General features: G+C 38.3%; 2 protein-coding genes across 3 annotated transcripts in view; both read right to left on the bottom strand.

Moving 5' to 3' along the window:
* Positions 1-206: 206 nt before the first annotated feature.
* On the bottom strand, positions 207-4,890 carry LOC121812425 (B- and T-lymphocyte attenuator-like). Its single transcript, XM_042214580.1, has 4 exons — positions 4,767-4,890; positions 3,628-3,951; positions 1,396-1,509; positions 207-1,168 (listed from the first exon to the last, which is right to left on the bottom strand). Exons 1-4 carry the CDS (start codon positions 4,849-4,851, stop codon positions 1,101-1,103), a joined length of 591 nt encoding a protein of 196 aa, XP_042070514.1. The 5' UTR covers positions 4,852-4,890; the 3' UTR covers positions 207-1,100.
* Positions 4,891-9,691: 4,801 nt separating this feature from the next.
* The window catches only part of LOC121812424 (B- and T-lymphocyte attenuator-like), a 13,499-nt gene continuing 10,704 nt past the window's right edge, over positions 9,692-12,486 (bottom strand). The window contains exons 5-8 of one of the 2 annotated variants that reach the window (XM_042214579.1): positions 11,133-11,174; positions 10,930-11,055; positions 10,814-10,848; positions 9,692-10,731 (exon numbers count right to left, since the gene is read on the bottom strand). In XM_042214579.1, the coding sequence (XP_042070513.1) occupies positions 10,618-10,731; positions 10,814-10,848; positions 10,930-11,055; positions 11,133-11,174 (317 nt within the window). In that variant the 3' untranslated portion in view covers positions 9,692-10,617. Of the gene's footprint in view, positions 10,735-10,813; positions 10,849-10,929; positions 11,056-11,132; positions 11,175-12,486 lie in introns of both variants that reach the window. The other variant, XM_042214578.1, reaches the window with a different exon arrangement.

A 12,486-nucleotide genomic window follows, 5' to 3' on the forward strand; every position in this document is an offset into this window, starting at 1 on the left:
TCTTGTAAAACAAAGGGGGGCCTAGCAAAAAAAGTTTGGGAACCACTGGGTTGGTGCAACATGGTAGTAACATTCCTTATTCTGATGCTTGATATTCTATGCTCAAAAACACTGGACCTGAGCATTGCTGTATTGTTACAAAAGAATGTTCTAAATATATTTCATCAACTTTTTAAAATGTTTCACAGTTATTATTACACCATTACCCCAACTGTGATAGAAAATTATGGGTGCAATCTGTAAAATACATCGTATTACTGTTTTATTACATTGCTGCAATGTTGCACAAGTGTCTCATTGCGGTTTGGTTAGTTTGTCACAATAGAGCGATGCTGCGACAATATCACCATCTGGTTATAATGGAAACTTTCCAAACTATGAGCTAATGCATTGCAGCCATTGTGCAACGTGTTGTAGTGTGGTTTATTTTAGACACACCAAAGTATTTTGTTATGTTGTTATTTAACAAGTAACTTTTGAAGTAAAATTTAGTTTTCTTAGTGCAATAACAGCTGTGGGATAATGAGTGGAAGGCTAACTTTATGAGTTACATCTTCCTTTTCTTTTTCTGTAAAACCATTGGAGCCGTTGTCTTCATATATGTTCATGTGGTGTGTGGTTCAATTCTACTTCCTGCTCCCAAATGCAAAGACACTCAAATACCAAAGAAGAAAAGCTTCTTTAATCATCAACGACAGAGAGCAGCGATGCAAACACACTAATTCAATCATAAATACAGTCAAAGGTCCTGTTTGCACAGGATGTGTGCAAAACTGTTACCTGTACAGGAAGCAAAACTATTACCTTTCCAATGTGCCATACACCACACACACGCACGTACACACATGCACCCGCAGTCTTTGCAGACTAAACAATAGTGGTTTCTCAAGTAGGAAATTTCACTTCTACAGTTTGATTTGATTTACAGGAATTCAAAAAATGCTAAACTGGGTACACGGTAACACACACCAGTGAGACGCCAGTAGATTTAAATAAGAAATTGTAGCAAGGCTTAGCTCACACATCAGTAAAATATGCTGATTATAATAAATTGAGCTTTACAGACTGATTTTAGAGCATTTCAGACATGAGGATCGTCATCATACATCGTTGTCATAGATATGAGTGTAGAGCTCCTGACTTGGTTTTGTTGTCTTCCTCGGTTTTCCTGGATAACACAGATGAAAGGAAGTCAGTTCATCTTCTCAGGATCATGATAGTGAATGTGCATAGCATGACACAAGTATTAACTTTATGTACAATTTTAATTAATTAATTAATTAATTAATTAATTGGGGGGGGTTTGTTTTGTTTTGTTTTTACTATTTTTCGGTTTAAACTTTATCCTTTCAGCAACACAACCAGTTCCTCTATGTACAAACCCAAACATCTCACCTTTGCAACCTTGCTTCGATGTAACACATATTAATATTACTACGGTGACAAATACCACACTCCCAACAACACGGTATATGACTGGCCAGAAAGTGTCAGCAGAAGTTGTATTCACTGCAAGAAATCAGAGGACGATTGATGTAGCATCAAAGAAGCAGTGATATAAAAATTAGTGTGGGAAACATAATGTTCGCAAAACAAGGCAAACAAAACGGTAAACGGAAGTCTCTTACCTGGGCCCTATTTCAGGAAGCCGGTTTAGTGCAAACTCTGAGTAAGTATACCCTGAGTTAACGAAAACTCTGGGTTTTCGGTTTCACAAAGCGAGTTTAGATTAATTCTGAGTGAGTTACTATGACGACACACTCCGTGAAGCTAACCTGCCCCCTAGCAGGTTTACTTCAACTAACCCTGACTTCTCCGCCTCTTTGTCGGAAACCTGACTGTAGGAAGTGTCAGACATGGCGTGTCCCTTCCTTGAAGAGCCAGTAGATGTTGAAGCCCAAATTCTCCGCAGAGCTCTCCGCCGGGAGAGAGTGATTAGAGCGCGTTTGGACATTTTATCATTTCCTGATGATTTCCTGTGTGAACGTTACCGTTTTTCAGCACAATCTATAATTTATTTGAATAACATCCTCAGGCCTAATATTGCTCATGTGACACATCGCGGACATCCTCTCAGTTCTGTACATATTATTTGTATTGCACTTCGGTTTTTTGCAAACGGGAGCTTTCTGTATAATATTGGTGACGCTGAGCACGTTTCCAAGGCTACCGTCTGTCGGGCAGTCAGGAATGTTACAGTTGCACTGAAACGTCTCCTGTACTCGTTTGTGGTGTTCCCCGGTCATAGACCCACAAGATTTATCAAAGAGGGATGCCACAAAATTGCAGGTAGCAGGATGAACAAAACTTAATTCATGATGTGGTGATACTTGAACTACTACTTAAATTTTACATTTATTTTCAGGTTCCCAGGCGTGATTGGCTGTATAGATGGCACTCACATTCCAATCATTGCTCCTTCAGTAAATGAAGGAGACTATGTGAACAGGAAGTCTTTCCACAGCATTAATGTACAGGTACATAGTTCCCTGTAGCATTTCAAACTAACAAATTATTTCATTATAGTAATGGATGCTAATTTGTGTTCTCTGCACTGTGAAGATCATATGTGATGCTGCCAACATTATCACAAATGTGGAAGCCAAGTGGCCAGGCTCTGTGAGTGGTGGTGGTGGAGGACCCCCACCTGTTTTTCGGGCCTCCGCTTTTTTTCTGTTGGCTATAACGGGTCACATTTGAGCATACAGAGTAAGCAAATATGTACTTGTAATGTGCTCAGATAATTTCAATAAGTGCTTACAGAGGGGAAATTAATGTAGCCTCTAACTGCAATTGATTTACATCGGACAAACAGACCAAGCACTATGGCTCATAATACAATTACACCTCACCTGTTTGGACTATATTTTTATATTTCATTTTTACTTGCTGCCAGGAACGTTTGGGGCCTGTTGGGTTGCACCTGCGCTCACATCACATCACAAAATAAAATGTATAAAATAAAAAATAAAATAAATATAATAAAATAACGTGTTAAATGGGTGGAAATCCCTAGATCAATGTTTAAATTAACACTCACGCATTGACTCTGTCGGCTATGTTTTGCCATGCATGCTCCCTTTCTTTTGCAGCTGAGGCTGTGTTACTTTTTTTCTGCAAAATTTGCATGTTATCGGCATATGCTGCCATCAGAATTTCGGCCTCAAGCGCTGTAAAATACATTGACCGCGCCTTCTTTCCCTCCGTCTCCATGGTGACTCGCTTAATCTGTGCTCCACTAATCAGGGCTTTATGTATCCTCGTGCGCGCGCTTAACTTGGGGTTAAAGCAACTCCGCGTTGATTGAACTAATTGTTATCAGCCTTTCTGAAACCGAATATTCCGAGTTGGACAGTTCGGGGTTACTCAACCCTGAGTATCGTTTTTCACTCTGAGTTTTCTAAACCGGCTTCCTGAAATAGGGCCCTGGTGCCAAAGTTGTCCACAAAGCTGTGGTGAGCTTCACATTATCTGAAAAAGATTTGAGCTGTTTGTTTTTCAGAAATCATATCATAAATCAGATTATCTGAGAATTAATGAGGGATGTTGAATGAATTATTCTGTAGCAGGAAAAAATAAAATCATGTAGTCATCATTTAGTCTTGATATGTATAAAGGATCACTCACCGTGGACATTGACAGTGATTGCATGACTCATACTCCCTCCACCATGACACTGATACTGACCAGAGTCACTTCTGAGAATGTTTTGGAAGATCAAATAGAAGATCCCTGCTGACTTGTTTAAAGGTTTCCACTCTGTTTTAATGTGATTGTCACTGCTGACATTGACGGGGACATCTGTTTTCTCAAGTTTATACCAGGTTACTGTTGGTAGTGAATCACTGCAAAAAATAACTGTGCAATTAATCCTAAGTTGATGTCCAAGTGAGGCATTATGAACTGTGTTGTGACGTACTCTGATTTCTGTAGAACAGTCAGAGTCATCACCTGCAGAAACAAGAACAACAAAATATAGATTAGGAAAGACTGAGCATATATTTACCTAAATTAAGTTTTTCTAAATCTATCTGAATTAGATCACAGAAAAAGCTTTATAGGTTTCCATGCTGCACCTGTGTCACTAAACAGTACAATCAGGTTAGAAAGTCAGTCTGTGGTGTATTTGTGGTTTGAGCACGTTGCTGCTCTGAATTGACTGAAACAAATTCTTAAAAAAAAAAGAAAAAGAAACAAACAGATTTAAGCCTTTTAAACTTTGGAATATTAGAGTCTGACTGTTTTTAGGATTTGGAACTAAATGTTCACAAAGTGGTTAAATATAAGTTTCCTTTAATGAGTCCAGTCCTTCAGTACAGATTTGTTAAAAGAATCATCATCATTTTCAAAAAAGTTTTTTTTTTTTTTAAATTCAGATTTATATTGATTCAAGATTGGCACAGTATTGTGGTATTGTTGTTGCTACTATTAACATATCTGGAAAAAGTCTAAAAATCATTCACATGTTGAGCTAAAATCTACATCATAGCATCAAAGACCATTTCACAGCGTTTTGTCCTTCGTGTTGAGGCTTTTGGTAGACAGAGGGTGTGAGCGCTGCGCGGCCAAGCCTTTTGGTGCATCTTAAGAATACTATAAAAAAAATACTAGACGCGTGCACTGAATTAACATTTAAGGTAAACAGTAAAGGATATTTACAATTTTGTAGCTGTTTTCTGCATTTTGCACCTGTAACAGTGCAAATATTAAACTCAGTAGGGTTCAGACTGAAATAGAGCCATTTAAAGTTAGTAAGAATCACTTACTCTGAGCATCCGGAGTGATAATGAGGACTGGGAAGATCAGCAAATAGAGGATGGTCCAGCACAAGTAATGTTTCATGGCAGACATTTAAGGAACCAGCTGTGTACTTGTGTAAAACCTGTATGTGCTCTGTATGTGACAGTGCATGATATATGGTTGACTTCACTTCCTGTTTCTGATTACAGGGGTCTTTGGATGCATAATAGTGTTACACCCAGTATGTACCTACCACAGCACCAACACACCTTGGTGTATTTTTCAGGTTTTTTTTTTTTTACTTTAGTGCTTTACACGAACACAGTATGAGAATAATTCATTATCGTGATCTAGAAAAATCAGTATTATTTAATTGCACAAAATGACTAATATTACATCCTAAACTTCCAAATGAATCACTAAAACTACAGGAGCTCATCAGTCAACAATGTAGTTCTTTCTTCTTTCTTTTGTCCCTAGCCGGCGGTTGACAGGAGAGGTTGTCCACTAAGCCAATACATTGCTGTGTGTACCGTAGGGTTTCCATCTTGGTCAACAATGCATTTCCAGGCCAGGTGATCTCTGGCCTTGACCTTTGCAACTACATTAATGTAGTTGGAAAGTGAGTGGATAGCTGATATGGTACAGACAGTGTGTAAGACATTAAACGATAACTGTTATCAGAGGTGTGGTTTCACAACAGTACGGATGTCATGGATGTGCACTGACACCACTGAGACTAATTTTAGTAGCAGGTTAATAAACATTTGATAAACCAGTGAGCATTAATGGCAGGATGATTGTGTGCATAGCATTGGCTGAAAATAACAGCACCCACATTCTTGGTAATGAACTAACATGCCAACAGAACAATTGTGCAGCTGTTTAACATCATTTTGTAGCAACACTGGAGCTCTGCAGCACACAGGAATAAGGCCGATACAAAATTTTGGAAATAACAACAATTTGCAAAAGAAAAAACACACAAGCATTTTAGCAAATCAACAATTCAACAGAATGTCTTCTATTAGCGTGGATAATATTTTTTAACCTCCTGCAAAACCTATTTATTAATGCATTTTAGAAGTCCTTCATGCAGGTGGCGCATCTATGTAAATACATCTGTCAACTGAACTAGGGCGTAGAGCACAGGTGTCAAAGTCAGGTCCTCGGGGGCCGGTGTCCTGAAACTTTTCCATGGGTCCCTGCTGCCACACACCTGAATAAAATTAGTAGTTCATTAGCAAGTTTTTAAAGAACTTGAGTGTATGTTGAGGTGCCAATTCAGCCACTTGTTTCATGTTACAGCAGCTCATGACTGAATGAACATATTTTAACAAATGGCAGGATTGTAAAAGAGGCTATGAAATGTTAGCTATGTCCACACTAGCCTGGATAGATTTGAAAACGGTGTTTTCATCTGAAAATGCTCCGCGTCCACATTCAGTCGTTTTCACAGAGTTGTGAAAACGACACATTGAAAGGGCCCAAAACGCTTACGTTCAAGTCCTACACATGAGCAAAAGCGAGTGAGAATTAAAGAATTTGAAGAAAAGCTATCTGGAGCATGTACAAACTGATATTAATCTTTTTTTAGGGCTGTCAGAATTGAGAGCAATCAAAACAACTGCTGTACAATGCCCTCTTTATTTAATTGGTCACATGAGTGCATCACATGACTAAAATGTGTCAACATTTTAGAAAGTCTGCCTTTTTGATTGTCCACACTGCGACGGGACAGCTCCGTTTTGAAATCTATGTGTTTTCGAAAGCATTTTCAAAACGCTGTGTTTTTCCTTGGGGAAAACGCCATCGCAGTGTGGACGGGAGGCCAAACCGAAGAGAGAAAACAAAGCGTTTTCAAAGGAAAACGCATTAGACGTAGCCGTTATCCAGTGACCGTAAAAGTACTAAAGAAATTTTGTCTGCTATTGCCAGTGTACTTGGTGCAAATATTGTGGCAAGGAGAATGTCTGCAATGTCTGCAGATGCATTATAACAGCTGGAATTGGACATGCATAGGTGTAAATCATTTTTAATTCAGTGTGCGGAGTCAGCTGGCCTGGCTGTTGTCAATCAGATGGTGTTTGGTGACTTTTTTACTTCAACTGAAAACTACAGGCAGAGCAGCAGATATTTACAATTACTGAAAGACTACTTTGCAAAAAAAAAAAACATGCCTGTTGAAAAGCTTGTGTCTGTGACAACTGCTATGGCAGGTTGTTACTCAGGAGTTTAGTTTCTAAACTGTCATTGCATCACTTACCAACAGGCTATACCCATATGGAAAAGATATATATAAATCTTATAAAGTTTGTATCTGTCTTGGGTGAAACTTGTATGAAAAGCATATAAGAATGAAAACAGATATAAGATCCCTTGAAAAATTATATAATGAAACTTGTATGTTTTGGATACTTACTAAAACAATATATGAAAGTAAAGTACTTTCATGAGTGATTTACTCATGAAAGTACTTTACTTTCATGAGTAAATCATGTAAGCCTTATATGATTTACTCATGAAAGTGGCCACTTTAATGAGTAATCACATATAAGTTTTTACTATTTCTTTTCCATATGGGTATGCCCAAAAGTTATGGAATTTGACCATGTCGTGCTGCCTGTTGTTAATAATGTTAATGTCATCAGCTCCATTCGGGCAAAGGCAAAGCAACACCGAAGCTTCAGGTTGTTACTGGAGGAACGCTCTGCCGAGTATGGGGATGTCCTCCTCTATACTGAAGTCAGATGGTTAAGTTGAGGTAAGATACCAAAGTGCTTTCTTTCATTCATCTGGAAAATGAGGGAGGAGGATACCACACTATAATCTGATGAAGGGTTGCTTCTTGATCTTGCTTCCCTGACAGTTGTAACCTACAGTTACAAGGCAGAGATTAAAAAAAAAAAACTCTTGAGAAGTGAAACAGGGATATGAATGAATAAGTAATATCTTTGTATCTGCACTGTTTTAATTTAGTGTGAGATACATGTCTTTGCAGTGTATACAGACATACAACATGCACTTGGTGCAGTGTCCCTGTGTCTACCCAGCTGACTCAGTGAGGCTACATGTTTTTTTGTTTTGATTTTGTTCCTGCTCTCACTCTTCCTCCCTATTCCTCTGTCTCCTGACTGCCTGGGCAGAGCTCATCTCAGGCTCCCGCCATTGGCCTACGCACCTGGCTGTAATCACACACCTGAGGCTCATTACCTGGCAGTCTACGGTCTCATCACTGGACCGTTACTGACTCTCATTAGCAACAGGGCTACTACCACTAGGTTAAAAGTAGTCAAAAAAGGCCAATTATATTTTGGACCTCAGAGGGGTAACCCAACAAATCATGAAAAACTAGGTTTAACCTTTTGTTCACGACAGTGTAAATTTAAGCATGTAACAATTAGATTTTTTTTCTAACAAAAAACAGTTCAACTTAAATTAGACTTGTGTTTGTAAATGAACCACCCCGTGGTTTGTAGCTTTCTGGATTTTATAGTTACTGGGCTACATATTTATTTATTATACAGGCTATACAGTAGATTAAATCAGCATTCAAATGTGTTATTTAACTAAAGTGTTTAATTATGTGGGCTACAGAAATAATTAAGTTATAGACTATATTTATATGAAACGTGTATATTTACTGGATTTTAGTCATTTTAACCATATGTAACACCTGCATATGTGTTTTTAAAAAGGCTTTGATTTTGCCACCCCATTTGATTTCCATGCCATTCTCATGCCACCCTAAGAAAATTTCTTTAGATTCGCCCCTGGTTAGTGAAACCCAGCTTAGTGAGTTCCCTGGTGTTCTTAGCGGTAATTCTCTCATTTCCCTGGACCTGCTCCTGTGTTTCCTGAATGACTGCGCTTGTGTCTTTGGAGTGAAGCCAGTTTGCGTGAGGAGATTCGGAGTGCGGAAATGGAGCGACTGAGCGAGGAAGTGGAGCGTGTGGAGTGAATGGAGTGAGGATCAAAGAGCAAGTGTGGAGAGTGTGTTTCTTCCCTCCATCTGCTGGGGGTCCCTGGAGCCCTGTCTGTCCCCTCACGTTGTATATAGTTCACCTGGTGCTTTGTGTAGATAAAGACTGTTTTCTGCTTTGATTCCAAGTCTTCGTAGGAGTCCAGTCAGTCAGCCCTGACACTTGCAAGTGAACTAAATATTTTTTTGATGTGTTAATGCAAAATGTAAGTTGTGGACAACATCATTTTGTAAATATTCAGGACAAACAAGCTTTTTGGGTTGTTTGAGTTGAAATTAGGTATGAAATATTAGAAAGCATGAGTAGCTCTCGGGGGGGTTGGGGATCCCTGCCTTAGAGTATCTGTTGGTAAAGCTAAAAGCTAATCATTAAAACCAGCACACATGTTAACCCTTAATAAGATTTAAAAGAAACTTATCCAGCTGTTTCAAGGTGTTTAATATGAGGAGTGAATCAGATGCACACTTAATGTAACGGCTGCTGTTATTGTGTATATATATATTTATATTCCTTCATACATTCTTATATATTTCTATACTGTGTATTGTGTATTTTGTTGTACAGTTATTTTATTGTCAATATTTTTTATCTTATTCTTTCCCAGTTAAATTTACCCTTCATTCTAATTTGTGTTGTACAGTTATTTCATTTTTAACTTTAATTTTTATATTTTACTTTATTCCTTCCTAGTTAAATTTACTAAATGTAGCTTGCCATCACCAGTGTGTGAATGTGTGCGTGAATGGGTGGATGACTGGATATGTAAAGCGCTTTGGGGTCCTTAGGGACTAGTAAAAGCGCTATATAAATACAGGCCATTTACCATTTACCCTTTTTAATTTTCATATTTATTTCCTATCTTATTCATAGCCTTTTCTTTTTTTCTTTAGGTCACGAGCAGTTGTCTAAGCATTTCACTGCATATCGTACTGTGTATGACTGTGTATGTGACAAATCAAATTTGAATTTGAATTTGAATGCAAGCCATTTATTGTGGACTGAAAGCAGGTTGTACAAAACTTAAAACAAGTACAAAATAATAAAAATGGACAATGAACCAAAAACTAGAAAACATACTAAGGCTAACAATAGTAGGATAGAACAGACACTGACAAAGGACAAGGAGAGAGAGCAACTTTATGTGCAAAGAAGGGCAATTAGGGGAAGTGGACAGATGGGGGGAGATGGGGAGGATGAGACAGTTGAACAAAGTCAAAAGCAAAACTGAACACAACACATGCAAGACTAGCAAAATAAAACAGGAAGTAGGTAATTAAAGGAACATCTAACAATATGATGGAGAATAAACAAGATATGGACAAACATGGGGACGAAAAAAACTAAAATAAGGAACAGAAGACAGAAACTTCAAGAAAAAAAGCCTTAGGCTATATAACAAAATCAACAAGAAATAACTAATAGAGATTTTAAAAAAAAAATTTTTTAAATTATATGACTAGAAGTCAGACAGAAAAAAATAAAAATGACAGAAATTGAAAGTAGAAAAACTGAAAAGGCTGGATCGAAAACTCCAGGATTCTGACAAGCTAATGAAATAAACTGGGAAATTAGCCACAGAGACCAAAACCATTTTCTTGTACCATCCTGTAACCATGTTTATTTCTGCTGTAAACTTTGAGACCGCCTCAAGTGGACATTTAAAGAATTGCAGGCTTTGGCACTTGGACATCATTTTTCAGCCCTGGAGATGACTGCTTATGGTTTACAGGTTGTATTTTACACTTCAAGTAAATCTTTGCATCACCTGCTAATTGTACAGCTTGTGGTTGGGAGCAGCAAACACAACATAGCTGCTCTCCTCCTCGAGCAGGCATATTGCCCTCCTTGGTCAATATGCCTGTTCATCATATCTTGATAATGTCAGCTCATTGAGTTACGATGATGGTGTCCTTGTTAGATCTCCGAGATCACAGAGCAGAGGGTCTTCCTCTTTCCTCTGCTTGAAGATGACTTTTGAAAAGAATTGATCCACCATGGGGATCTCCATCTGCTTTAAACATTCAAAAATGTTTGTGGGTTAACATTATTGTTGGAAAAATGTGATAAGCTTGAAATATTTTATATCTTACCTGATTTTCAGCTTGACTGTCTTTCTTTGGCTTCCCTGCAGGATGGACAGTTTACATGTTTAGTATTCAGTATGTCTGGTGATGTTTTATTTTGAAGAGGCGAGAGAACAGCTCACCTTTACAGCCTCGCATTGATATGACAGATATGATTATGACTATGATGACGAATGTGGCGATCCCAGCAGCAGAGTACACGTACGGCAACAAGGTTTCTGTATTTTCAGGAGCAGAAGTCGTGCTGACTGCAAGAAAAACAGGTTTCAGTCAGTTTGGATTTAATAAAGCTACAACAACACAAATTATATAAAACCTTTCTTACCTGTGAGATTATTCTGTGTAACAGTGGTAATTTCACCATGATCTGTAAAAACAAAACAGGGAAGCTGTCTGAGATCTGAACAACAGAAAAATATCATGAGATTCAGAAAAAGTCCACTGTTCAGGGGAAAAGTAATTTGCATGAACTCCAGCAGTTCAGCAAACTGTGAGTGAACCCGTCCTAACACAAAGGGAAACCTAAAGCCACGTGTATTAATTTCATGTCTCCCTTTTACTGTCAGATATTCCACTGCTCTTAAATACTGAGCTCACAGTCTCACTACAAGATCCACCAGCAGGTGCCGTTTATCATATGACAGAAAAACTGGAAGTTTCTGTTTTCAGGACAGCACCTATCATTACTCTCCTGTAAAAAGAAAACCTTTAAGAGATGATTTTGCTTTTCACCCAGAAGCAGTTTAAAAAATAGCTGTCAGATGTTTGCTGTGAGAATATCAATGTAGTTCGGTCCACCACTGGCGCCCTCTGTTTTTCACCAGTGAGAGCAGTTTCACCCTGAGCACATGTGACAGATGTAAATGAGAGTCTGTGGAGATTATTCTGCCATTGTGGGGGGTCACACACACTGCTGAGCACTATTTTGAGTTGCTACAGTAACAGTTTTCCAAAATGGACTAGCCTGAAGTCATAATTTTTGTCTGACTTTGAATTCGGTCTTTGTAGTGCATGCTGCACTGGTGTCTGCCAAGCAGTAAATTCACGTAAGTAAGTCATCTGTGGTGTGATGGCTGCAGTTACAGCCACACATATTGGGTAATATCCACCAAACATCACAGTGCTACAATCAGTGATGGGAATAATGGTGTTAAAAGTATTGGCATTACTAACACCATTACTTTTTTCAGTAACAAGTAATCTAACTAATTATTATTTCTATCGTTACAAGGCCATTATCATTACTAGCAGAAAATGCAGTCTTAATTTTTTTCAACACACGGATGGGTGAAGCTATCTTTCTCTTACCAGGAGCTAGAGGGGCAAAACAATTGTACAAGTGCTACTGCCTGGCTGAGGAAGAATAAAGTAGTCTGTAAACTGTAAACCAATCACATGACCAATTTAAGATGACATAGCAAGAAGATGCCATGTCAACCCAAGACAACCCCGAGTCTCTATTTTTGTGTTAAAAGTGGAAACTTCAAACTATGTACCAGTTTTTAAATGTTCGGTAACAGTAAAAATATTAAACTCAGCCATGAATAGAGAAACAACAGCCTGTTCAGACTGCAATGGAGACATTTAAAGATACAGTGGGGCAAAAAAGTATTTAGTCAGCCACCGATTGTGCAAGTTCCCCCACTTAAAATGATGACAGAGGTCAGTAATTTGCACCA

Source organism: Haplochromis burtoni, unplaced genomic scaffold, assembly GCF_018398535.1.
Source record: "Haplochromis burtoni strain Fernald_Lab_line unplaced genomic scaffold, NCSU_Asbu1 Contig_590, whole genome shotgun sequence".
In the NCBI taxonomy this organism is placed as follows: Eukaryota; Metazoa; Chordata; class Actinopteri; order Cichliformes; family Cichlidae; genus Haplochromis; species Haplochromis burtoni.

Coding starts and splice junctions, on each gene's coding strand:
- LOC121812425 (XM_042214580.1), bottom strand. CDS start 4,851: ATGTCTGCCATGAAACATTACTTGTGCTGGACCATCCTCTATTTGCTG. Junction 1,510..3,627: donor AATCACTGTCAATGTCCACG/GTGAGTGATCCT, acceptor GATTTCTTGCAG/TGAATACAACTTCTGCTGAC. Junction 1,169..1,395: donor ATCGAAGCAAGGTTGCAAAG/GTGAGATGTTTG, acceptor TGTGTTATCCAG/GAAAACCGAGGAAGACAACA.